Consider the following 27639-nt stretch of genomic DNA (forward strand, 5'->3'; position numbering starts at 1 on the left):
AACAAAGAAGTTATTTGGGTAGAAAATAGTCCCTGACAAAAACAGGCATCAGATGTTCTCATACATTCGTGCAGTTCCGCGTCCTGATACGGAAAGGCGTTGAGGTCAGAGCAGTACACAACGCTTGCCTACGCGGCCCTAATTATCTCTCTGCTGTTGTCGCAGCAATTTCCATCACACGAAACATGGTTGTAAAATGTGTTGGTCAGTTCAGCTTATCAGTAGCAATTAGCCAGGTGTATAGAGCGTAGTGCTCTGCAAAAGCCATCCAGTGTACCTGCGTGCACGACGGTGGAAGCAGACCTCATTATGGAAGAATACAAGGTATTTTGGTTCTCTGAGGTAATGGTCGAACTGACCTGCCGAGTTCCTCAGTCGATGATAACGTTTCTTATATACTAAACAGACAGTTATACCTTTACTATCATTACTAGTACTTCTGCCACGTTTACTTCTACTATATTCTCTTCGAAAATAAATGTGACTTACTTGCTGGAGCTGGTTTTCAGAGACTTCTCTTTCTCTACTCATGTTACACAAATATCAAAATCTGTCATGCTAGGGGGAACTGATTTGAACAAACGTTCGCCGTCAGTGTTGCATTTTTCAGTGGCTGTTTCTAGCAGGATCAGAACAGAAAACGCCTCGCGCCGTTGTAGCAGTTATTTCTGAAGCATGTCGCTGAACGTGTTAGTTGAACTACAAGTACTTCATGCAAAATTCTTCCCAGTATAAATAGCAATCGAATCCTAAAAACAATTTTTTTTTAAATTGCGTACGGTTACTTACACAAAACTCAACAAGAAGGAGAGATACCAGGATTCTGCCATTGTGAATGTGTCGATTTTCAGGCCGCAGCTGTACACAACATCATTAATGAAAATACGAAGTTTGAAGATATAATAGAAGAACTGGGGAGTGATGGAAAGTTCCAGTTACAAATGAATATCATTTTCAATTTCATCGCAATATTATTTTCAACAATGTCTTCATACGCCAAGATAATTGCTCTGACAGTACCCGAACACTGGTGCCACGTTCCAGGAAGAGAATCTACAAATTTAACAGTGGAAATGTGGAAGAATCTCACAGTTCCAGAGTAAGTAATTAACCCATTTTATTTAGTTAAACGTTTGTACCTACTACACAGCAAAAAGCTGAACTTGAATGATTTAACAGTATACAATGTTTTATAAACTTCTTCGATACATTAATGATTCAGCGGCAGAATTACACATTAAAACATAAGAGGGGCCAGAAAAGTGTTTTTCACTGAGATGAGAAATGGAGGGGTCTCGAATGAGAGGTACATTGAGGACTGTAAAATGTATAATGACAGTATTTCTTTGACGAACTTGTGACAAGACTGTTAAAATTAAAGACATAAATAAAGCGAAATGCTCTATTCAGTTTTGTTTGAAATTAAGTTTTGTTTGAAATTAAGTAGGAAGTGGAAACGCTGGATACTTAATATTTTCAAGCAAAAGAATCGGTTGAAAAGCTAACGATGTTGTTTTAAAATCCTAATTGGGATTGGGAAGGGGAATGCTCAGTGGAGGCTACATTCGATATTAAATACGCTTGCTCAAATCTTACTGATAATTTCATTCTGTAGGGTACAGCGAAAAATATAAATTAAGCATGTGAGCAATTTGAAGATTTATAGTTAGAACCAATGTGTAAACACTGAAGCCGGTAAAGCAATAAATTAAATCGTTCTATTTTTGGCATTATGTTTTCCTTCTATAACTGAACGTACGCTGTTTCAGTAAATATTGTTAAATTATAGCTACTACAAATTGATACTGAAAGGTAAATGTCAGTCTCAATGTTCGTTTTGGTATTTATGCTAAGATGAGTTCGGGAGTCTTTGAAAAGGCCATTTGGGGTATGGACTTCATCGAAAGGGCTAAACGTATTTTAATTTCCTATTATCATCTGACTCTTAAATTGTACAACAGGCTGCTTTCGACATTTAGTGTATTAGTTAGTTAATTAGTTATAAGTTCTATGTACCGTTTGTACGCTTGATTGCAATGTTGAGGAACAAGTCATTTTACATTCATATTATCGATTTATATGTAAATATGGTTACATGCCGAGCATTAAATTGTGTTTCTTTATACATACGTCAATGAGTAATTCCCACCCATCACTTTTTACACATCACACAAACAGAAATTTTTATACGGCATAGAAGGACTTAACAAGAATAAAATTCAGCGATTTGTTCTCAAATTTAACTGTTCTGTATCTCAGAAATTTTTTTCGTTGGTAAGTGACCAAAACTTTTCCTGGCAGCGTTTTGCATCCCTTTTTATGCCAAAGACAATCTTAATGTGGAATAAAGGATGTCATTGCTTCGTCTGACGTTGTAATGATCATATTTTTAGTGCTGTATGGATTATTCACAATAAATGTCTTGAAGGAAAAATTATACTATGAGGCAGGAATCAAAAAGGACTCCCTATTATTCTTGCAGCATGTTTGTGAGTAATGAAAACATTCTATTTTGAAGATGCGTTACCCCAGAACATTGTTCCATACAATATTAGTTAATAAAAATAAGTGGAATACTCTAACTTACTGATTTGTCTGTCCCTAAGTTTGGCAAAAATGCGAACTGCAAATGTGGCTGAACTTCATTGTTTTAAAGGTTCAAAAACTTTTTATCCAGTTTAAATTCTCATCAAAGTGGAAACCTAAAACTTTTATGCTTCCACCCTAGTCATGTTTTCCTCACTATGTTTTAAATTTATCACTGGTGCAGAAACTGCAGATATGCAGAACTAAATATACCGTGTCTTTTTGAAACTGAGAGTAAGACCATTTGTAGAAAACCACTCATTAGTTATCATTTCTTCTTATGCTGTAGGTATGTTTCTATTGATTACTTACAAATGTCATCTCCAAAATTAACTAATCATGTTTGTTGTATATACAATTTTCTTAATTTCAGAAATGAAAATGGGTGAGACAACCATGTGACTAGATTTTACATGGGTTGCACATACTGTTGAACATCTTGTATCTATTTTCTCTACTACATTAATGAAACAATTATTAAACGTACCTGCTACCTGTGACTGATACTTTAAATACTTTCCATTTAAGTCAATAGTTATATTCTTATGTGAGCTTTTGTTACGTCTCTCGTTTCGCTACATTATATACAGGCATTAGCACGTCGAAGGCATTACTGACTTCTGACATAATGTGTCATACCTGACATCCAATGACTCTTCTCAGCAATGTTGAGTAGTTTTCATAGTTTGCAACTGCTGTAAGAGCTTTACTTGCTGCTGCCAATATGTGCATTTTCGTATTTCTTTCACAAGATGCTATAATACTTCTTGTGATCAATGGTTTTTTACATGTCTGTTTAACTGTTCTTTTCATTAATTTACGAAGGCGGCTCTTTCAGATAATGATATGAATTTATCATGGAACAGATTAAACTTTACAGCTACATTTGGTTCGCTTTTAAATTCATCCCAGGTCGCCTCTTGTGAACTATTCTAACAAATGTTTGTCCTGGAGACATTAATTATTCTGACTTCCACTGAGGGGAACATGTACTATAAGAAACAGTCTTATTTATACTAAGTCATACTAACTCATGATCAGAGAACGCATTTGTTAGTGGGTATACACTTATTCTCTTACTTTGGGTTTAATCAAAGAAAACATTATCGATCTGCGTATGTAAAATTTAGTAAATAAAATTGTAGGATCGAAATAAAATTTCCAGATCATTTCTGGTGTCAGAATCTGTAGATTGAAATCACCACCGACTATTAACTGCTTGTTGTTGTCTGACAGATAAAACAGTAAGGAATCTATCTACTTAATAAGTAGTTCAGAATTTCCCAGTTGGGTTCTACGTACAGTTACATTTAAAACTGATTTGTTCTTCAGTATCAAATAAGAAGAACAAGCTTCTTTACCTTGGTTTCTATAAAGCCTACTTGATTCAACGTTTTAAAATTTGTGCTATATCCTTATATACGTAACAACTGCATTTTTTCTCATATTAATAGAGTATAACACAGTACAATGCTTTATACACATCTCTTTTGAGTTCTTTACGTATTCTTGTACAATTTAGGATATATTCAATGTCTACCTCGTACTTTTAGTTTCTTGTGACCGTTTTTCCGAAAAAACTTTGTGATTTAACCAATGTCTGAGTTTATTCTCCGGTTTACTGGAGATCGGTAACGCTGGAAACTAATACAACGGGTGTCATGTGTTCCAAATTAAATAGCAATGCGAGAGCAGCAGGAGGAGCAAAAAACAAAGTAATGAAACTTTGATGAAATCAGGTCATAGAATTGTTACTGTGTATCTGTCTTATTGAGAACATGCATTATAGCTTTCAGTCCGTATGAACACCCAGTTCGCACCCATCACCATCCCGTTTGACTCTGTTCAGTTGCCAACCGGCGAGTGTTGTTTGCGGTGTATTTGGGCTTGATTCAGTTCAGTGGCTATGTAGTCATTCCTATGAAACTAAAAAGTTGGAGCTAGTTTCAGTTTTTACTGGAGATCGGTAACGTTTTTCCTAGTTTAATGACACAGTGTACCACACAGAAACATCATATCACGTAGTACACTACTGGCCATGAAATTGCTACACCACGAAGATGACGTGCTATAGACGCGAAATTTAACCGACTGGAAGAAGATGCCGTGATAAGCAAATGATTAGCTTTTCAGAGCATTCACGCAAGGTTGGCGCCGGTGGCGACACCTACAGCGTGCTGACATGAGAAAAGTTTCCAACCGATTTCTCATACACAAACAGCAGTTGACCGGCGTTGGCTGGTGAAACGTTGTTGTGATGCCCAGTGTAAGGAGGAGAAATGCGTACCATCACGTTTCCGACTTTGATAAAGGTCGGATTGAAGCCTATCGCGATTGCGGTTGTATCCTCCCCACAGCAAAAAATATATATACGTATAGCATTCACAGTCTGCATAGCCCACCAACAGATAAATTCCGTAACCTACCAATAATACAATGTGGCTAATCTCTCAATAAAAAATATGACGAGACTAATCTCTCAATAAAAAATGTGACTCACTTATAACCTTTCAATAATTGACTGTGAATTTAAACTGATAAATTTTCGACGTCAGCAGTGCTGCGTTATGGCCCTGAAATATCATACTGAATAAATTGAAAATTCTTACCTCAGTCAAGTCGTCGGATAACGCGTATATATCTGCTCCTATATGAAACTAAACTTTTCTGGCACAGCCCTGTGCAATGATGGCCGATAGATTTGTCATGTATAAAAAGAAACAACTGATTTTTCTTTACAATGATCAGGATGGCCATCGATTGGAGAAATTAGCAAATTCTTAAAATTGAAATGAATGATTGTCAAAAGTTAATTTTTATAGGAAAGATTATTATTAAGAGATTTTTTAAAAAACATTTACATGGGACTTGATATAACAATACTACATTTGCGCGAGGCTGCTTTTACCTTATACTACAAAGCTCAGGCAACGCCATCGCTCCCACGACCGCCCCAGCCAACTCCATACACCAGATTGCTAGCTACTACTTACTCTTACTGCTACACAGTTCGTACTGCAGCCAACACTGCTCTTTGGTCTGAGATTCTCTTATAGCTTACATATCGCAAGCAGCGCGTGAGCAATCCATCGAAATTACGTCTGCTCGAGTGCGCTAGCAACAAATTCCATAATCATGGACCTCTTACACGGTTTATCGTATCGAGACATTGCTGCTCGCGTTGGTCGAGATCCAATGACTGTTAGCAGAATATGGAATCGGTGGGTTCAGGTGGGTAATACGGAACGCCGTGCTGGATCCCAACGGCCTCGTATCACTAGCAGTCGAGATGACAGGCATCTTGTCCGCATGGCTGTAACGGATCTTGTAGCCACGTCTCGTTCCCCGAGTCAACAGATGGGGACGTTTGCAACACAACAACCATCTGCACGAACAGTTCGACGACGTTTGCAGCAGCATGGACTGTCAGCTCGGAGACCATGGCTGCGGTTACCCTTGACGCTGCATCACAGACATGAGCGCCTGCGATGGTATACTCAACGACGAACCTGGGTGCACGAATGGCAAAACGTCATTTTTTTTTCGAATGAATCCAGGTTCTGTTTACAGCATCATGATGGTCGCATCCGTGTTTGGCGACATCGCGGTGAACGCACATTGGAAGCGTGTATTCGTCATCGCCATAGTGGCGTATCAGCCGGCATGATGGTATGGGGTGCCACTGGTTACACGTGTCGGTCGGGACTTGTTCGCATTGACGACACTTTCAACAGTGGACGTTACACTTCAGATGTGTTACGACCCGTACTCTACCCTTCATTCGATCCCTGTGAAACCCTACATTTCAGCAGGATAATGCACGACCGCATGTTGCAGGTCCTCTACGGGCCTTTCGACTGCTGCCCTGGCCAGCACATTCTCCAGATCTCTCACCAATTGAAAACGTCTCGTCAATGGTGGCCGAGCAACTGGCTCGTCACAATACGCCAGTCACTACTCTTGATGAAATGTGGTATCGTGTTGAAGCTGCATGGGCAGCTGTACCTGTACACGCCATCCAAGCTCTGTTTGACTCGATGCCCAGGCGTATCACGGCCGTTCTTGCGGCCAAAGGTGGTTGTTCTGGGTACTGATTTCTCAGGATCTATGCACCCAAATTGCGTGAAAATGTAATCAAACGTCAGTTCTAGTATAATATATTTGTCCAATGAATATCCGTTTATCACCTGCATTTCTTCTTGGTGTAGCAATTTTAATGGCCAGTAGTGTATGAACCACCCCAACAAGTCTCACTCGCTTCCACAACGGATTCGTTAATCTGTCGTGTCGTTTGGCTTCTAAGCTCACAAGAGAAATTAAGAAACAACATTTTATTACTTCAAAGGAAAAGAAATGAATTTTGAAATTCGTAAACGGGTGAGGGTGGAGGAGCGGATAGAGGTTCAGGGCACTCTCTTGTCCTAGGGGTGGGAAATTGCCCCTAAAGGCGGAAGAATCAGCAATGATCAACGACATAAGGATGCAGAAGGCAATGGAAACCACTGCATTAAAGAAACGTAACGTGTATCCACAGGACATGTGGCCTGTAATTGAAGAAGTGTCATGATGATCTCTCCATTGGCAAAAGATTCCGGAATAGCCCCCCATTCGGATCTCCGGGAGGGGACTGCCAAGGGGGAGGTTACCATGCGAAAAAGATTGAATAATCAACGAAAGGATAACGTTCTACGAGTCGGGGCGTGGAATGTCAGAAGCTTGAACGTGGTAGGGAAACTAGAAAATCTGAAAAGGGAAATGCAGAGGCTCAATCTAGATATAGTAGGGGTCACTGAAGTGAAGTGGAAGGAAGACAAGGATTTATGGTCAGATGAGTATCGGGTAATATCAACAGCAGCACAAAATGGTATAACAGGTGTAGGATTCGTTATGAATAGGAAGGTAGGGCAGAGGGTATGTTACTGTGAACAGTCCAGTGACCGGGTTGTTCTAATCAGAATCGACAGCAGACCAACACCGACAACGATAGTTCAGGTATACATGCCGACGTCGCAAGCTGAAGATGAACAAACAGAGAAAGTGTATGAGGATATTGAAAGAGTAATGCAGTATGTAAAGGGGGACGAAAATCTAATAGTCATGGGCGACTGGAATGCAGCTGTAGGGGAAGGAGTAGAAGAAAAGGTTACAGGAGAATATGGGCTTGGGACAAGGAATGAAAGAGAAGAAAGACTAATTGAGTTCTGTAACAAGTTTCAGCTAGTAATAGCGAATACCCTGTTCAAGAATCACAAGAGGAGGAGGTATACTTGGAAAAGGCTGGGAGATACGGGAAGATTTCAATTAGATTACATCATGGTCAGACAGAGATTCCGAAATCAGATACTGGATTGTAAGGCGTACCCAGGAGCAGATATAGACTCAGATCACAATACAGTAGTGATGAAGAGTAGGCTGAAGTTCAAGACATTAGTCAGGAAGAATCAATACGCAAAGAAGTGGGATACGGAAGTACTAAGGAATGACGAGATACGTTTGAAGTTCTCTAACGCTATAGATACAGCAATAAGGAATAACGCAGTAGGCAGTACAGTTGAAGAGGAATGGACGTCTCTAAAGAGGCCCATCACAGAAGTTGGGAAGGAAAACATAGGTACAAAGAAACCATGGGTAACAGAAGAAATACTTCAGTTGATTGATGAAAAGAGGAAGTACAAACATGTTCCGAGAAAATCAGGAATACAGAAATACAAGTCGCTGGGGAATGAAATAAATAGGAAGTGCAGGGAAGCTAAGACGAAATGGTTGCAGGAAAAATGTGAAACCATCGAAAAAGATATGATTGTCGTAAGGACAGACTCAGCATACAGGAAAGTCAAAACAACCTTTGGTGACATTAAAAAAAAATGGTTCAAATGGCTCTGAGCACTATGCGACTGAACTACTGAGGTCATCAGTGGCCTAGAACTTAGAACTAATTGAACCTAACTAACCTGAGGACATCACACACATCCATGCCCGAGGCAGGATTCGAACCTGCGACCGTAGCGGTCGCTCGGCTCCAGACTGTAGCGCCTAGAACCGAAAGGCCACTCCGGCCGGCGAAATTAAAAGCAATGGTGGTAACATTAAGAGTGCAACGGGAATTAGACTGTTAAATGCAGCGGAGAGAGCAGATAGGTGGAAAGAATACATTGAAAGCCTCTATGAGGGTGAAGATTTGTCTGCTGTGATAGAAGAAGAAACAGGAGTCGATTTAGAAGAGATAGGGGATCCAGTATTCGAATCGGAATTTAAAAGAGCTTTGGAGGACTTACGGTCAAATAAGGCAGAATGGATAGATAACATTCCATCAGAATTTCTAAAATCATTGATGGTAGTGGCAACAAAACGACTATTCACGTTGGTGTGTAGAATATATGAGTCTGGCGATATACCATCTGACTTTCGGAAAAGCACCATCCACACAATTCCGAAGACGGCAAGAACTGACAAGTGCCAGAATTATCGCACAATCAGCTTAACAGCTCTTGCATCGAAGCTGCTTACAAGAATAATATACAGAAGAATGGAAAAGAAATTTGAGAATGCGCTAAGTGACGATCAGTTTGGCTTTAGGAAAAGTAAAGGGACGAGAGAGGCAATTCTGTCGTTACGGCTAATAATGGAAGCAAGGCTAAAGAAAAATCAAGACACTTTCATAGGATCTGTCGACCTGGAAAAAACGTTCGACAATATAAAATGGTGCAAGCTGTTCGAGATTCTGAAAAATGTAGGAGTAAGCTATAGGGAGAGACGGGTCATATACAATATGTACAACAACCAAGAGGGAATAATAAGAGTGGACGATCAAGAACGAAGTGCTCGTATTAAGAAGGGTGTAAGACAAGGCTGTAGCCTTTCGCCCCTACTCTTCAATCTTTACATCGAGGAAGCAATGATGGAAATAAAAGAAAGGTTCAGGAGTGGAATTAAAATACAAGGTGAAAGGATATCAATGATACGATTCGCTGATGACATTGCTATCCTGAGTGAAAGCGAAGAAGAATTAAATGATCTGCTGAACGGAATGAACAGCCTAATGAGTACACAGTATGGTTTGAGAGTAAATCGGAGAAAGACGAAGGTAATGAGAAGTAGTAGAAATGAGTACAGCGAGAAACTTAACATCAGGATTGATGGTCACGAAGTCAAAGAAGTTAAGGAATTCTGCTACCTAGGCAGTAAAATAACCAATGACGGACGGAGCAAGGAGGACATCAAAAGCAGACTCGCTATGGCAAAAAAGGCATTTCTGGCCAAGAGAAGTCTACTAATATCAAATACCGGCCTTAATTTGAGGAAGAAATTTCTGAGGATGTACGTCTGGAGTACAGCATTGTATGGTAGTGAAACATGGACTGTGGGAAAACCGGAACAGAAGAGAATCGAAGCATTTGAGATGTGGTGCTATAGACGAATGTTGAAAATTAGGTGGACTGATAAGGTAAGGAATGAGGAGGTTCTACGCAGAATCGGAGAGGAAAGGAATATGTGGAAAACACTGATAAGGAGAAGGGACAGGATGATAGGACATCTGCTAGGACATGATGGAATGAGTTCCATGGTACTAGAGGGAGTTGTGGAGGGCAAAAACTGTAGAGGAAGACAGAGATTGGAATACGTCAAGCAAATAATTGAGGACGTAAGTTGTAAGTGCTACTCTGATATGAAGAGGTTAGCTCAGGAAAGGAATTCGTGGCGGGCCGCATGTAGCCAGTCAGTAGACTGATGACAAAAAAAAAAAAAAAAAAAAAAGAAAAAAAAAACGTGTGAAGGTGAGTGCCGATTCAGTTTCATTTAGTGCAGGTCGTACAACGGTTTAGGGGGGAAATTAGCTTTGGGAAGGCATTGCATAGTAGACGAAAACTAGAACACTTTCTCGACAATAGTGAACTGTATGGTCCACGATCTTAGGTAAACAATTGAGGGTGCAAGCAGAATAATTTAGTCAAGCCAAGCACACCAACATAAGGGGTCTGGTCGAAACATGTACGTAACTGTTTCTCGAATATCATCTTGCAACAGTTCTTGAACAATAGGCCAGGTTGTAATAAATAGCCAACAATCAGACAGAACTCACAAATTTAGGCCAAAAAATGCAACTTCTTTTCTGCCTTGTGCCGACTGTTCACTACTGCTACCCAAAAGACGATATCGCTAAATGGTTCAAATGGCTCTGAGCACTATGGGACTCAACATCTGAGGTCATCAGTCCAATAGAACTTAGAACTACTTAAACCTAACCTAGCCTAAGGACATCACACACAGCCATGCCCGAGGCAGGATTCGAACTTGCGATCGTAGCGGTCGCGCGGTTCCAGACTGAAACGCCTAGAACCGCTCGGCTACACGATATTGTTATCCCGGGCACAATTTTGCTGGAAGGAAAGGGAATGCCTGTAATATTCCTTGCTATGGGGAAACCTTGAAAATGAATGTAGACGACGAATGCACAGAGGAAACTTGTGAGGAGCGAACTGTGGCAATGCGTAGTGCACTCTCTAACCATTTGCGTTATAGTAGAATCAACGGGAAATGTGTCGGTAACAGAACTGAAGGTTCAAAACATTATGACCACTGCTCGCCGCGAGGAGGTAGGGAAAGTTGGTAAACGAAGCAAAGACGAGTTAGGAATCGTTCTACTGGCGATGCGGGACAGAAATGTAGACATCCACCAGTATGAAAGATGTTGAAAAACGACTGATTTTTGCTTGTCGACTGGGAACGAGCATTTAGCAGATGGAGAAGCTGGTGGGCTGTTCGCGTTGTGTCGAGAACATCTACGGAAAGTAGTTGGAGGACGGTGAAATCATCCACGAAAGTGGAAGTTGGAAGCTCGCCACCTGTGTAAAGCAGGATAGACGGTGATCTGTGGCAGATGGAACGACAGAGTATAATTATGGTGCAGGTATAAGTTTTTCGGAGGACACGATTCAGCACACATCGTTGAACATGTGGCTCCAGAGCAGATGAGAACTACGTGGTCCCATGTCTACCTGACGACATCTTCAACTACAGTAGGAGTCGACAACGGATCATTGATACTGCACCGACGGTGAATGTGAACGTGTCGCTGGAACATGAGTCACGTTTCTTGTTACACCACGCCCTTGGTAGTGTCCGGGCACGCTGAGGCGAATGGTTGCACGTAGACCGCGGTGTGCGAGCAGAGCAGTATTGTGTCATGGGGGTATTAACATGTGTTTGAGTGGAATCTGTAGCAGTAATCAATAGCACCATGACAGTTGTGGACTATGCCAACGTTATTGCGGACCACCTGCATCCCTTCGACTTTCCAGCAGGATAACTTTCGATTTCACAAAACCAGAATCGTTCGATATTGTTCTGAAGAGCATGAAGGCGAGCTCACGTTGGTGTCTTGACGATCACACTCGCACAATCTGAACCCAATGGAAAACATCTGTGACCCTGTCGGAAGCGACCACGCACTGACAAACCAACGGCTCCTAATGTACCGGAACAGCATGACATACGAGGGGCGTTTGAAAAGCCCGTGCAGAGTCCGAGAGATGGCACCACCGGCACGTATCGAGGTCATGTTTAGTTGGTAGCATCTTTGGAAAGAACGCACACCAAGTTTCAGCCGTATTAGTCTATTTCTTTGTGTTTGGCATTCGTGTGAATCTAGAAAGTCGAGTGATTGTCAAAAAATGGACGAAAAAGAATTCCGTGTGGTGATTAAACATTACTTGATGAAAGGCAAAACGCCTCGGGAGACTAAAGAGAAGCTTGATAAAGATTACAGTGACTCTGAACCTTCGATTAGAACAGTTTATAAGTGGTTTCAAAATTTTCGGAGTGGCCATATCAGAAGCGATGCTGAACGTTCTGGACGCCCTATGATATGATGATGGATGACGGAAGAGTTAAGGTGCATGAGATTGCTAGTGCTGTGGACATCTCGAATGAACGGGTACATAATATTTTGCATAAACATTTGGACATGAGAAAGCTATCCGCAAGATGGGTTCCGCGATTTCTCACGCTTGACCAAAAACGGAATCGTGTGAAGTATTGCAAGGATGGTTTGCAGCTCTTCAGGAAGAATCCGAAGGACTTTAAGCGTCGTTTCGTCACTGTGGATGGGATGAAACATGGATACATTACTATACTCCTGAGACCAAAGAACAATCTAAACAATGGGTTACCAACTGAGAGTCTGCACCAAAAAAGGCGAAGACCATTCCTTCGGCCGGAAAGGTTATGGCGACTGTCTTTTGGGATTCGCAAGGGATAATCCTCATCGACTATCTGGAAAAGGGTAAAACTATTACAGGTGAATATGATTCATCGTTATTGGACCGTCTTAAAACCGAGCTGCAAGAAATATACCGGCAATTGGACCGCAAGAAAGTCTTTTCTCATCAAGACAATGCACCAGCACACACCTCAGCAGTTGTGGTAGCAAAGTTATTGGAAATAGGATTAAAACTTGTTTTACATCCCCCATGTTCTCCAGACTTGGCTCTCTCGGACTACTATTTGTTCCCCAGTTTGAAGAAATGGCTGGCGGTACAAAGATTTTATTCAAACGAGGAGGTGATCGCAGCAACTAATAGCTATTTTGTAGACTTGAACAATTCCTGTTATTCGGAAGGGGTCAACAAATTAGAACAGGGTTGGAAGAAGTGTATAAGTCTTAAAGGAGACTATGTCGAAAAATAAAAGAGGTTTACCCAAAACATGTAGGTAGTTTTTATTTTTACACGGACTTTTCAAACGCCCCTCGTATGAGTTGAAATATGGCGCCACACACCTCCGGAATCCTACCAATTACAGTAGTTGGCAAATGCACACCAAGCAGAAATGCTTTGCCTTGCAAAGATGGATCAGCTCAGTATTAATCAGCTGTTCATAACTTCTGGCTCCTCAGTGTATAATTGAATGTAAGAGACAATCTTCCACATGGATGAGCCTACACTAAGATCATTGGTTATGCGGACTCAGACTCAAAGAAGATACATTTAACGTTCTAGTTATTCTTATCGTATTGCTTCCTGTTCCTATAAGGCGATCCAGCAGTAACGCTTGTTGAGTACTGCTTTTAGTGAAAACGCATTACAGTTGTATCAAATAAAACTTTTCAGTTTCACTCACAGTTATTTTCCGAAGTTATTCTCACGACGCGTTTCAGGCTGCATGCTACTTTCAAGTGCCTAATTATTACTTATACACTGCCCAGTCACATTAACGTGCCACCTACCAAAAGCCTGAACGGCCACCTTTTGCAGTGCAGACCGCTGCCGGACGTGCAGGAAGAGAATCATTGAGGTACTGGAAGGTACCGAAAGGGACGTGGAGCCATGCCGACTCCAGCGCCATGGCCAGCTGTGCATCCATGCCGTGAACAGCCCGATCGAGGGGGTCCTATAAATTTTCTGTTGGGTTTTAAAATGTTCAAATGTGTGTGAATTCCTGAGGGACCAAACTGCTGAGGTCATAGGTCCCTAGACTTACACACTACTTAAATTAACTTATGCTGAGAACAAAACACACACACGCACACACACACACACACACACACACACACACACACACACACACACACACACACATGCCCGAGGGAGGACTTGAACCTCCGGCGGGAGGGGCCGCGCAATTCGTGACACAGCGCCTTTAACCGCACGGCCACACCGCGAGGCGGCTGGGTTTTAATCCGGGGCGTTTCCTGGCCAGGAGAATACGGTAAACTCATCTTGGTTCTTTTCGAACCATGCACGTACACTGCAAGCTGTCTCCTGCTGATAGATACCATCGCGCCGAGAAAAACAAACTGCACGTTGCGGTGGACATAGCCCCCAAAGAGAGGTGCACACTAGTGATGATCCGTTGTGCCTTCCAGAATGACAAGATCGCTCAGGAAATGCCTCGAAAATGTTCCTCAGATCTGAACGCTCCTTCCTCCAGCCTGGATCCTTCTGACGATTGTTGCAGAGTGTTTGCTTTTTGTCCGATGGAGCATAAAACGCGATTCTTCTGAAGAGCCCAACTCTCCCCACACAGTGGACATCCTGTTGAAGTATTGGCGCGGAAATTCCACTCTTCGAAGCCAATTAACAGCAGTCAGTGTGGGGGTACGAACCATGCGCCTGCTGTAGAGGCCCATACGCGGCAACGTTCTCTATACGGTCGTTGAGGAGACTCTGTTGATAGACCCTTGGCTCATCTGGGCGGTCAGTTGCTCAACAGTTGCACGTCTGTTCACCCATACACATCTCCGCAGCAGTCGTTCAGTCCTGTTATTTACAGCCAGTGCTGCACCACAGTTTCCTCGGCCACAGTCTCCTCTGCGCCGGTTTTTGGAAAGCATCATTTTGCCGTGCAGGGTATACTTTAACTATGAAGCCACTTAAACATTTCCCAGACTTAGGCGTTTGGGATGTGCTCCCATCCCACGCTTGCCCTGAAACGCCTTGCCCTTTTGAACGTCATATAAACTGATCCGTCTCCACATTACGGCAACGTCTGGACTCTTTTTCCGCGTCTCCTCGACACGCTTTATATAACCTCCACTGCTAGTGCTGCCACCAGCCGTCTGCGAGTGGTTATGGCACGTTGACATCGAACAACTGGACCGTGTAAGTCAGTTGGCAATTACAGTTTGTTTTTTTTGACTGCGGTGTTTTTGTTTTCTATTTCTCTCGGGTTACCAGTGAGGTTATGTTCTGAAATTTTGTCACAGTTATTTTCCAAAGTTTATTGGCACGACCCTTTTTAGGCTGTCCACTGCCCAGCATTCGGTATGTTGCATATTCAAAAATTCTCAAGGATATTTTTAATTAGATGTTGTGTGGATATGTCATTATCTGGCACACAGATGATAAGAACATACACAATACTATTGTTCACACTTTGTCATACAGTTGGCGACAGTGGAGTACGTAGAGTGTGCAAAAGATTCATCAAGTGGTAAGTTAATAAATATTTCAATTGCTAAGATATCACCCTATGAATAGAGAAATTTTTGTGTAGGTACAATATGCATCATGGCACATGTTTTACAGTTCCGTTATTCAGTATTTATTGACTCATTCAGTGTTACTTAGTTTGTTAATGGGACAGTCACTAATTAACTGTATTATTTTGGATAAAGGTAATTAACCACTTCTTCTTCCACCAAAAAATTAAAATAAAAACATTACCCTTCAGAAGCAGTTATAATTAACAAGTGGTGTATAAATAACCTGATGGTGGCAGCATTCTCTCGAAACCACGTTGTGCCAATAAACACTGGAAGTTAGTAGTATAGGTTTCAGAAGATAATTTAACCATGATTTATGCAATGTTACTACTGAAGTGTTTGATGTTCGATAGGGAGGGGACGGGGGAGGAGTAGCCAAGTGTGGAAAGGGATCAAAGGACAGATGCAGTGTCATTTGATACTGAATGTTAAATGGCCTTCTCATACCATAGTAGCGTACTTTTCTTTAAAGTCTTTCAGAAGAAAATGCAACTGTCTCACTTTCGCTCTCTCAAGCTCTTACCTGTAACAGTTTCGCGAACAAGTTGCGAGGCTAAGGGAGATAATAGCTCCATTTTGGAAAATTTTCCGTTTCAGTTCTTTCCTTTACTGGTGGTATTGTAAGAGAAAAAGTAATGTGTTAGAGTGTAGCTGCAAATGTCAAACAGAAAATATTCGAGAAGTCTCCAGTAAACCACAACTATGCAGTGATTGAATGTGTAGCTTATATACAGGGTGTTCGGAAATTCCCGTTACAAACTTCTAGGACTTGTAGATGGAAATGAGTCAATGATATTCTGAATTGAAAACCATGTCCTGAAACATACCGTTTGCGTGCTACAACCATTTGAAAACATGTTGCTGGAACAACCAGTTTTACATGTAGTTGATGAGGCGTGACTCAGTACTTAACCTGTTTTACAATTCCCTTATTAATAGGCAAAGAAATTGCTCGTATGCTCTTGACGGTTTCTCTTCAACGTGATGCAGTACGGCTTCTTCCAGTTTGGATATGCGGCATTTCCTCGGAGAACCAAAGTCACGCCTTCTGACGGCGAAGTTACGCCTTTCTCGAAGCAGCTGCGTGATTGTGGCGAAAAGATTATGCGATTGAGTCAGACATTGCGGAGAACGATCTTGATAAAGGCGACGAGCAGCTCTTCCATTACCATGAGCTTCGCCATTCAGGATCATGTGGGAGTATTCTGCAAACCATGACTCAACCATGTTGCTTTGACACTGACAAACGCATGAATGAGGCTCGAACCAAATGTTCAAATGTGTGTGAAATGTTATGGGACTTAACTGCTAAGGTCATCAGTCCCTAAGCTTACACACTACTTAACCTAAATTATCCTAAGGACAAACACACACACCCATGCCCGAGGGAGGACTCGAACCTCCGCCGGGACCAAACGCACAGCCCATGACTGCAGCGCCCCTAGACCGCTCGGTTAATCCCGCGCGGCTAGGCTCGAACCAAGTCAGAGAGATAGGATAGACGTCAGATAATACCGACAGATCCGACGTAACCAGCCCCGACTATGGCTACCCTGTTGTACACCTATCTAGCAAACATTTTTTCGGACTGCTGTAGCACGGAAATTGAACGTTTCCGGAGATGGGTTCCTGATCAGAATATTATGTACTCGCTCGCCTCTATAAATCCCAGATGTTTGTAATGGGAATTTCCGAACATCCTATGAAATGAATTTACTCTCTGAGAACAGTTTCACATATATCCTGGCAGACCTCGATATTATTTCAGTGTGGTGAAAGGATTGAGGGGGAGGGGGGAGTTCAGTATTTAATGTCCCGACAACAACGAGATCATTAGAGACAAAGCTCAAGCTCCGATTATCGAAGAACGGGGGAAGAAATTGGCCACTCCCTTTCAAAGGAACCATCCCAGCATTGGCCTGAAGCGATTTAGGGAATCACGAAAACCCAAAATCAGGAATGGCAGAACACCGATTTGAAGCATCGGCCTCCCGAATGCGAGTCCAGATTGGTCATTTGAAGCGTCGTCCTCCCGAACGTGAGTGCATCTTGGTCACTTGCTTTGCGTGTTCAGAAACGTAAAACTGGGTACTTCATAAAGTGCAAAGACGTATTACCCTATGGTTAAAATATCAATGAGTCTCAAGTGGAATCAATCAACACACACAAACACCTAGGTATAAAAATTCGTGGGACTTTGAAATGGAATGATCACAAAGGTTCAGTCACAGGTAACGCTGGTCACAGACTTCAGTTAATTTGTGGGATACTGGGAAAATGCAGTCAATCTACAAAGGAGATGTCCTACAAATCATTCGTCTGACCTATCGGTATCTATACCAAATAGGGAAAACGGGACATAATGAACATATACAGAGAGCAACAGAACGATTAGAGGTTTGTTTGAGTCATGCGATAGTATTGGGGATTGCTTAAAAACCTGAACTGGCAGGCGCATGAAGACGGATGTCAAGTATCCTGCAGAAAACTTCTTACAAAGTTTCAAGAACTGGTATCAAGTGAAGAATACCTTATCGCTTCCGTACGGACCGCGAAGACAGGTTTAGTCTAATTAAAGAGCACGCACAGAGGTATTTAGGCAATCATTCTTCTCGTGCTCCATACCTCTATGGAATGGGAAGAAATTCTGACCTGTCGTACGTTAGAAGTGCCCACAGCCGTACTACCCTCAGTGCTCTGCAGAATATTTATGTGTTTGTAGAGCATAAATATAGATCCTATAACATGGATATACTTCATTAAATTACAAGGGGGTAACCAAAAAGTTTCTGTTTTAGGGCGTCGTTGTGGATTATAACCAACTATGGCAACGTGAACTACGGCGACCTTATTACCAATGCATGCAAACTGTCTAAAGCCACCGTTGTGGAATGGTGGGCCAAGTTCCGCGGTAGTCGTGATTCGACACGAGACGCCGGTCGATCAGGGAGGCCAGCTTCAACTGGAAGACTTCCATGGGAGACATTCGAGCATCCCCCTCCCCTCTCTATAATCATGATTTCTCCCCATGCGAATATCACGCCCTAGGTCCCTTGAAAGAGGCCGCCAGTTCTTGTCGGACCAGGATGTGCAGCTGGCAGTTACTAACTTCTTCAAGCAGCAGGACACGGTCTTCTACCAAAGGGGTATCTTCAACCTGGTGCGTCTATGGGATGATTGCCTCAATGCCCAGGACTATTTTGCCTGATTGACACGCCGATTCTGGAATGTACGGCTCTCAAACGGCATCATTTTGATCACCCCTGATAGTAAAGCGAATGTATAAAATCGGAAAGCACTGCCATCAGTGTACTAAATGAACGAGACACATTTGCGAGTGACTTGAGTATTGTTAAAATCCAGTATGTAATATTATACTCTTCTGTAAATGAGAAAACAACTATCAGAAGCATCTCTTCGTGAAACGCTTCCGTAATGTTCGAATTCTCGCTGGATACTTACAACAAAGTTCATTAGAATGTAAAGGACTGTAAGATATTATTAACATTCCTATGGTTCAAATGGCTCTGAGCACTATGAGACTTAACATCTATGGTCATCAGTCCCCTAGAACTTAGAACTACTTAAACCTAACTAACCTAAGGACAGCACACAACACCCAGTCATCACGAGGCAGAGAAAATCCCTGACCCCGCCGGGAATCGAACCCGGGAACCCGGGCGTGGGAAGCGAGAACGCTACCGCACGACCATGAGCTGCTAACATTCCTAGTTGTGTAAACTGTTATCTAGAAGAAGAAAATATAGTATTAATAGGAAACATCCCAGAAATAATGTAATTATTGCAAGTTTTTATTTACACAATACATTATGCTCGGAATAAATGTTCTATACAGGGTTCAGCTAAAAGGTATGGCCGACTTTTAAGGAAATATTCCTCAAATACAGAGGAATATAATGTATTATGTGGACATGGGTCCGGAAACGCTTTATTTCCATATTAGAGCTAATTTTCTACTTTTCTTCATAATCACATTAATCAAATGGTTTAAATGGCTCTGAGCACTATGGGACTCAACTGCTGAGGTCATTAGTCCCCTAGAACTTAGAACTAGTTAAACCTAACTAACCTAAGGACATCACAAACATTCATGCCCGAGGCAGGATTCGAACCTGCGACCGTAGCGGTCTTGCGGTTCCAGACTGCAGCGCCTTTAACCGCACGGCCACTTCGGCCGGCTCACATTAATCATGAGAAACACACAGAAGCAGAAGGTACAGCATTATATGAAATGCTTCCTTACGCCCATATGAAATATTCAAAATACTTTCTTGGTTACGTTTGGTTAGAACGTACACTAAGTTGTAATTCTTAGGTCCACCGCCAGTCTTTTATGTTTCAATGGAACGAAGGCAATGACAATATGCGACTGATTTTATTGCTTGTGCTGACATGTGACTGACGTCTTTGTTCTAATACCATCATGCAGCCTGCATAATTCATGGAATAAAGCAATTACAACAAACGTCACATCGTGAACTTGACAGTTACTTCACTGAAGAGCCAAAGAAACTGGTACACCCGCCTAATATCGCGTAGGGCCCGTGCGAGCATGCAGAAGTGCCGCGACAAGATGTGGCATGAACTCGACTAATGTCTGAAGTAGTGATGGATGGAACTGACACCATGAATCCTGCAGGGCTGTCCATAAATCAGTAAGAGTAAGAGGGGGTGGAGATCTCATGTGAAAAGCACGTTGCAAGGCATCCCAGATATGCTCAATAACGTTCATGTCTGGGGAGTTTGGAGACCAGCGGAAGTGTTTAAACCCAGAAGAGTGTTCCTAGAGCCACTCTGTAGCAATTCAGGACTTGTGGGGTGTCGCATTGTCCTGCTGGAATTGCCCAAGTCGGTTGGGATCCGCAATCGACATGAATGGATGCAGGTGGTCAGACAGGATGCTTACGTACGTGTCACCTGTTAGAGTCGTATGTAGACGTATCAGGGGTCCCATACCACTCAAATTGCACGCCCCACACCATTACGGAGTCTCCACCAGCTTGAACAGTACCCTGCTGGCATGCAGGGTCGATGGATCATGAGATTATCTCCATACACGTACACGTCCATCCGCTCGATTCAATTTGAAACGAGATTCGTACGACCAGGCAACATGTTTCCAGTCATCGACAGTGTAATGTCGGTGCTGACGTATACAGGCGAAGCGTAAAGCTATGTGTCGTGCAGTCATCAAGGGTACACGAGTGGTCCTTCGGCTCCGAAAGCCCAAAGCGATAATGTTTCGTTGAATGGTTCGCACGCTGACACTTGCTGATGGCCCAGCATTGAAATCTGCAGCAATTTGCGGAAGGGTTACAGTCCTGTCACGCTGAACAATTCTCTTCAGTCGTCGTTGGTCCCGTTCCAGCAGTATCTTTTTCCGGGCGCAGCGATGTCGGAGATTTGATGTTTTACTGGATTCCAGATATTCAGGGTACACTTATGAAATGGTCGTACGGGAAAATCCCCAGTTGATCACTACCTCGGAGATGATGTGTCCCATCGCTCGTGCGCCTACTATAACACCACGTTCAAACCGAATTCTTGATAACCTGCCATTGTAACAGCTGTAACCGATCTAACAACTGTGCCAGACACGTGTTGTCTTACATAGGCGTTGCCGACCGCAGCGGCGTATTCTGCCTGTTTATATATCTCTGTATTTGAATACGGATGCCTGTACCAGTTTTTTTGGCGCTTCACTGTATAACGGACCGCTTAGACGGTCCGCCATTGGAAGTGAATTTTCGGTCTGTCGGGACGATGCAGCTGCCGTCCCACGGCCGGCCGATGTGGCCGAGCGGTTCTAGGCGCTTCAGTTTGGAACCGTGCGATCGCTACGGTCGCAGGTTCGAATCCTGCCTCGGGCATGGATGTGTGTGATGTTCTTAGGTTAGTTAGGTTTAAGTAGTTCTAAGTTATAGGGGACTGATGACCTCAGATGTTAAGTCCCACAGTGCTCAGAGCCATTGGAACCATTTTGCCGTCCCACACGGGCGTTACGTGTTCGAACGGTGGGCGAGAGAGACAGGAATCTGTTGAATTCGAGCGTCACTATAGGTACACAGGCGTAAAAACTCTATATTATCACATACAGCTGGAGCAGACACAGGTGCGTGTCCTTGTCCAGTGGGTGCTCCCAGGCCTCTATCCACACGGTCTCCGTACCTGGTACAGTAGAAGCCCTTTGGCTGAAACAGTATGCTGATGAAGCACGTGGCGGGGGCCAGATGATGTGTGCGCAGCGACTGTAAAGCAGGATAGCCGCTGTTAGCACGTCCAGTGGCCGCGACGTGAAGGCTCGCAACGTTGCCTACATTCCGGGGGCAGGCTGGCGGCGTCGAAGCACGGACTCCAAGTAGCCTAACCGGCTGTTGATGAAGCAGGCTGTCTGACGCAGAACCGTTGAGCTGTGTCGCCTGACTCATCGCTGCTGGTTGTCTCACGAGCATGTGTGTTTATAATGTCCCTGTGCGTACTTGTTTTTTGCCACTGAGCGACGGTTAGCACGCACGAGCTGCTGACGAGATCCTGCGATACCGCAGTGGCTGTGTTGTGAAGAAGTACGATCAACGTTCCTTCGGACATGTATGCACCTTCGAAGGAACAGGCACTGCACTATGAAAGACTTGAAGTGTATTCACAGTTGCGAACGCGAACCATCTCCAGCTGTATAATGCAATGACGACAGTGAAAATTTGTGCCGGACCGAGACACGAACCGAGATTTCCTGCTTTGCGCGAGTGGTTACCTTAACCGCATTTTTTTCGCTGTAGAACTATCTTATTACAGGTTGGGTAGTAAAACAGTTTCATATCTGTACACAAAGTAACTCCTCAATGTTACCACAACTTTTCAGCGTTCTCTTAAAAAGACAATTGCTAGTTTAAAACGCATCTGCTGAATTAACTATAAAAGATGTATCTTATATATGAATACAAAAATCTTGTCCTTTTAGACTCCTTCGGCTATCCAGCCAGACCCAAACTTCCATATGTCGTCGTGTATGTGTTACAAAAAAAATAGTTCAAATGGCTCTGAGCACTATGGGACTCAACTGCTGTGGTCATAAGTCCCCTAGGACTTAGAACTACTTAAACCTAACTAACCTAAGGACATCACACACATCCATGCCCGAGGCAGGATTCGAACCTGCGACCGTAGCGGTCGTGCGGTTCCAGACTGTAGCGCCTTTAACCGCTCGGCCACTCCGGCTGGCTATGTGTTACACCTGTACTCTACATCCCATTAATGTTACTCCCATACCGACAAACATTTTATTTGCAAGTCCGTAAGTATGAGGCAATATTCTTTCAGAAATATAAAATATAAAATGTTCTGAAGGTACTTATTAATTCCTATCCATAATCTTTTACACATTACATTAATAGAAAGTCTTCTAGGAATAGAAGGGGCTATTAAGGAGAAACTTTCTCAGATTGTTTTCAAATTTTATTACGCCGTCTGTCAGGTATTTTATGTCACTGAATAAGTGATCAAAATTTTTTGTTGCAGCATTATGTACCTCTTTTTAGCCCAAAGACAGCTTCAATGTGAAGTAATTAATGCCATTTTTCGTTCTGGTATTGTAATTATGTATACCATTGTTTCTTTTCAACTGTAGAGGATTATTTACAACAACCTTTATGAGAGAATAAATATACCGGGAAGCAGTAGTCAGAATGCCCAGCACCTTAAACAGATGTCTACAAGTTGATTCCGGATAAGCACGGCATATTATTCTTCTTGCACGATTTTCTGCAATGAAGACTTTATTTTTATATATACACCCCTGGAAATGGAAAAAAGAACACATTGACACCGGTGTGTCACACCCACCACACTTGCTCCGGACACTGCGAGAGGGCTGTACAAGCAATGATCACACGCACGGCACAGCGGACACACCAGGAACCGCGGTGTTGGCCGTCGAATGGCGCTAGCTGCGCAGCATTTGTGGACCGCCGCCGTCAGTGTCAGCCAGTTTGCCGTGGCATACGGAGCTCCATCGCAGTCTTTAACATTGGTAGCATGCCGCGACAGCGTGGACGTAAACCGTATGTGCAGTTGACGGCCTCTGAGCGAGGGCGTATAGTGGGCATGCGGGAGGCCGGGTGGACGTACCGCCGAATTGCTCAACACGTGGGGCGTGAGGTCTCCACAGTACATCGATGTTGTCGCCAGTGGTCGGCGGAAGGTGCACGTGCCCGTCGACCTGGGACCGGACCGCAGCGACGCACGGATGCACGCCAAGACCGTAGGATCCTACGCAGTGCCGTAGGGGACCGCACCGCCACTTCCCAGCAAATTAGGGACACTGTTGCTCCTGGGGTATCGGCGAGGACCATTCGCAACCGTCTCCATGAAGCTGGGCTACGGTCCCGCACACCGTTAGGCCGTCTTCCGCTCACGCCTCAACATCGTGCAGCCCGCCTCCAGTGGTGTCGCGACAGGCGTGAATGGAGGGACGAATGGAGACGTGTCGTCTTCAGCGATGAGAGTCGCTTCTGCCTTGGTGCCAATGAGGGTCGTATGCGTGTTTGGCGCCGTGCAGGTGAGCGCCACAATCATGACTGCATACGACCGAGGCACACAGGGCCATCACCCGGCATCATGGTGTGGGGAGCGATCTCCTACACTGGCCGTACACCACTGGTGATCGTCGAGGGGACACTGAATACTGCACAGTACATCCAAACCGTCATCGAACCCATCGTTCTACCATTCCTAGAACGGCAAGGGAACTTGCTGTTCCAATAGGACAATGCACGTCCGCATGTATCCCGTGCCACCCAACGTGCTCTAGAAGGTGTAAGTCAACTACCCTGGCCAGCAAGATCTCCGGATCTGTCCCCCATTGAGTATGTTTGGGACTGGATGAAGCGTCGTCTCACGCGGTCTGCACGTCCAGCACGAACGCTGGTCCAACTGAGGCGCCAGGTGGAAATGGCATGGCAAGCCGTTCCACAGGACTACATCCAGCATCTCTACGATCGTCTCCATGGGAGAATAGCAGCCTGCATTGCTGCGAAAGGTGGATATACACTGTACTAGTGCCGACATTGTGCATGCTCTGTTGCCTGTGTCTATGTGCCTGTGGTTCTGTCAGTGTGATCATGTGATGTATCTGACCCCAGGAATGTGTCAATAAAGTTTCCCCTTCCTGGGACAATGAATTCACGGTGTTCTTATTTCAATTTCCAGGAGTGTATATATATATATGAGTTATCCCAGAACATTATTCCATACGATATTATCGAGTGACAATATGCAAAATACATCAACTTACTGATCTGTCTCTCCCCAACAGTTACAATGATCCTAAGCGCAAATATGTCTGAAATTTATTTATTTATTTATTTTTTGGAGTTCCGAAATGTGTGTGTTTTTTTTTTCAATTTAATTTCTCATCATTATGGACCACTGAGAATTTGGAAGTATCCACCCTATTTATCATATTCACAACATGTGTTACACATGTCATTGGTGTAGTACCCATACTAAATGTGCAGAACTCAATATGTTATATATTTTAAAACTGAGGGTCAGACCGTTCGCAGAAATCCAGTCAACGATACGTTTAGGAACTTTGTTTACCATTTCTTCTGTATCTGTGTGTTTGCTTGTATTGATAACAATACTAGTGTGGTCTGCAAAAAGAACTAATCCTGCTTGTTCTATATTAGACAGAGGATTGTTTACATATCTGAGGAATAGTAATGAACCTAAGACCGAACCTTGGAGAACTCCACACGTGATTTCGTCCCTGGACTATATTGCTTGAATTATTAAGTACAACTTTCTACATTCTTTTTGTTAGATACGACATTATCCATTGGTTGGGTATACCATCAATCCTACAAAACATCAATTTATCTAGCAGAATAGTGTGATTCGCAGTCAAATGCTGTAGATATGTTGCATGAAACACCAATCGACGCTGCCGCGAGGGATTAGCCGAGCGGTCTAGGGCGCTGCAGTCATGGACTGTGCCGCTGATCCCGGCGGAGGTTCGAGTCCTCCCTTGGGCATGGATGTGTGTATTTGTCATTAGGATAATTTAGGTTAAGTAGTGTGTAAGCTGAGGGACTGATGACCTTAGCAGTTAAGTCCCATAATATTTCACACACATTTGAACACACACCAATCGACGCTATTTTATTTTCGATAGAGTAACCATTCTGAAACACAAGCTGTGATTTGCTAAGGATGTTATTGTTGCTAAAGTGAGATACTATAATAGAATACATCACTTTGTCAAAAATTTTGGAGAATGATGTCAGTAATGAAACAGATCGGTGGTTATAGCCATCTCACTTATCACCCTTCTTAAAGTGGAGTTTAACAACAGCATATTTCAGTCTCTCTGGCAGAATGCCTTGAGTTAGTGATGCATTACATATTTCGGATAAGACTAGGATTATTGCATTGCAACAGATGTGTAGTACTCTTGGAAACACCATCAAAACCAGGTGAGACATTGTACAATTTTCTCTATTTCAGGAGGACAAGCTGGTTAATACAATCATATGATTCAACTTCATGAATGTTACATTTTCAACTTACTGCTGTGATTTTGCTCTGGAAGTGTTTGTCTACTACATTTAAGAAATGATTATTAAATGTACTTGATACCTGTGACTCATTTATAGCCTTTCCATTTAGTTCAATAGTGATGTTGTCTTGTTCTGTGTGTGGTTTTCCTGTCTCCTGTGTTACTACATTCCAATACAGCCTTAAGTCTGTTTTCGGAATAACTGATTTCTGACATTATGTCATGTTCCTTGATCTTTGTAATAACCTTTCTTAGTAATTTTAAGTAGTTTTTGTAGAGTGCAACTACTGCAGGATCCCTACTTGTTCATGCCAGAAGATATCTTTCCCTTTTCCTTTCACAAGAAACTTTTATCCCTCTAGTGATTAATGGTTTTTCACATGGCTGTTTGGTGTTCTCTCTGATTAGCTTGAAACGTCCCCTTAGAAAAATTTATGAATTACTGTACTGATAAACCTCTTATGTTATTTGATTTTCGAACAGCTGAGCAAAACTGAACGTACTCAGACATTTCTCTCTTTACTTATTCTGATCATCACTAAACTGACACACAATATTTTTAGCGCAACGCAATCTGGCCTTCAATAATCCCTACAAAAGAATGGCCCCGACTAACAATAACCTATACCTTTCATGAATCACTTACTTCACAAAAATCTTCGATACTCGAACTACTGCAATACAGCGAGCGCCAATACTGCCAGCTAAATAAAGGATTCTAACTACTGAAGGCACTAACTACTAATAGGCATAGTCAGCAAATGAAAGATTTTGATAGAGAACAAACAATGTATTTACCTTAGTGTTCAAAAGTCATTATATATATATATATATATATATATATATATATATATATATATATATATATATCAGTTCATGACATCTAGTCCTACAAATTTACTGTCTCTGATGGACACACGTCCAGATCATCCGCTCTCAAGACTCCGCCATCTCTCTCCCCACATCCACCACTGCTGGCGGCTCACCCCCAACTGCCCAACGCTACGCACTGTTAACAGCCAACTGCCCAACACTACAATAGCAAATTCCAACAATGCAAACCAGCCACAGACTGCATACAGCACAGCCAGTGATTTTCATACAGAGCGCTACGTGGCGTTATCAATATAAAAACCTAAACAGCTTACTTACAAGCTTATTTAGAAAGTAATTTTCAAATTATGATATGAATTTATTTGTTCTGGAGTCATTAATTATTCTAATTGTTTCCCACTGAGGAGTATCCAAACTGTAAGACAGTGTGTTATTTACCGTAACTAACTGTGCATCATGATCAGAGAGAGCATTTGTTACTGGGTAACAGTTACTTTCTTGAGTCAGCAAAGAAAACATCAGTGATGGTTCTACTGTCTTTATCCACCTGTGTTGGAAAGTTAATTACCGAGATCTAATTGTAGTATTCAAATAAGGTTTCCAGATCATTTTTCTTATCAGAATCCGCTAGAAAATCTGCAGAGAAATCACCACGGACTAT

General features: G+C 42.8%; 1 protein-coding gene across 1 annotated transcript in view; it reads left to right on the forward strand.

Moving 5' to 3' along the window:
- The first annotated feature begins 233 nt into the window (after positions 1–233).
- LOC126176818 (carcinine transporter-like) overlaps positions 234–27639 on the forward strand; it is a 119189-nt gene continuing 91783 nt past the window's right edge. Inside the window, exons 1-2 of the mRNA XM_049924000.1 lie at positions 234–324; positions 852–1099. Of these exons, the coding sequence (XP_049779957.1) occupies positions 310–324; positions 852–1099 (263 nt within the window). The 5' untranslated portion in view covers positions 234–309. The remainder of the gene's footprint in view (positions 325–851; positions 1100–27639) is intronic.

The sequence above is a fragment of the Schistocerca cancellata genome, chromosome 3 (genome assembly GCF_023864275.1).
Source record: "Schistocerca cancellata isolate TAMUIC-IGC-003103 chromosome 3, iqSchCanc2.1, whole genome shotgun sequence".
NCBI lineage: Eukaryota > Metazoa > Arthropoda > Insecta > Orthoptera > Acrididae > Schistocerca > Schistocerca cancellata.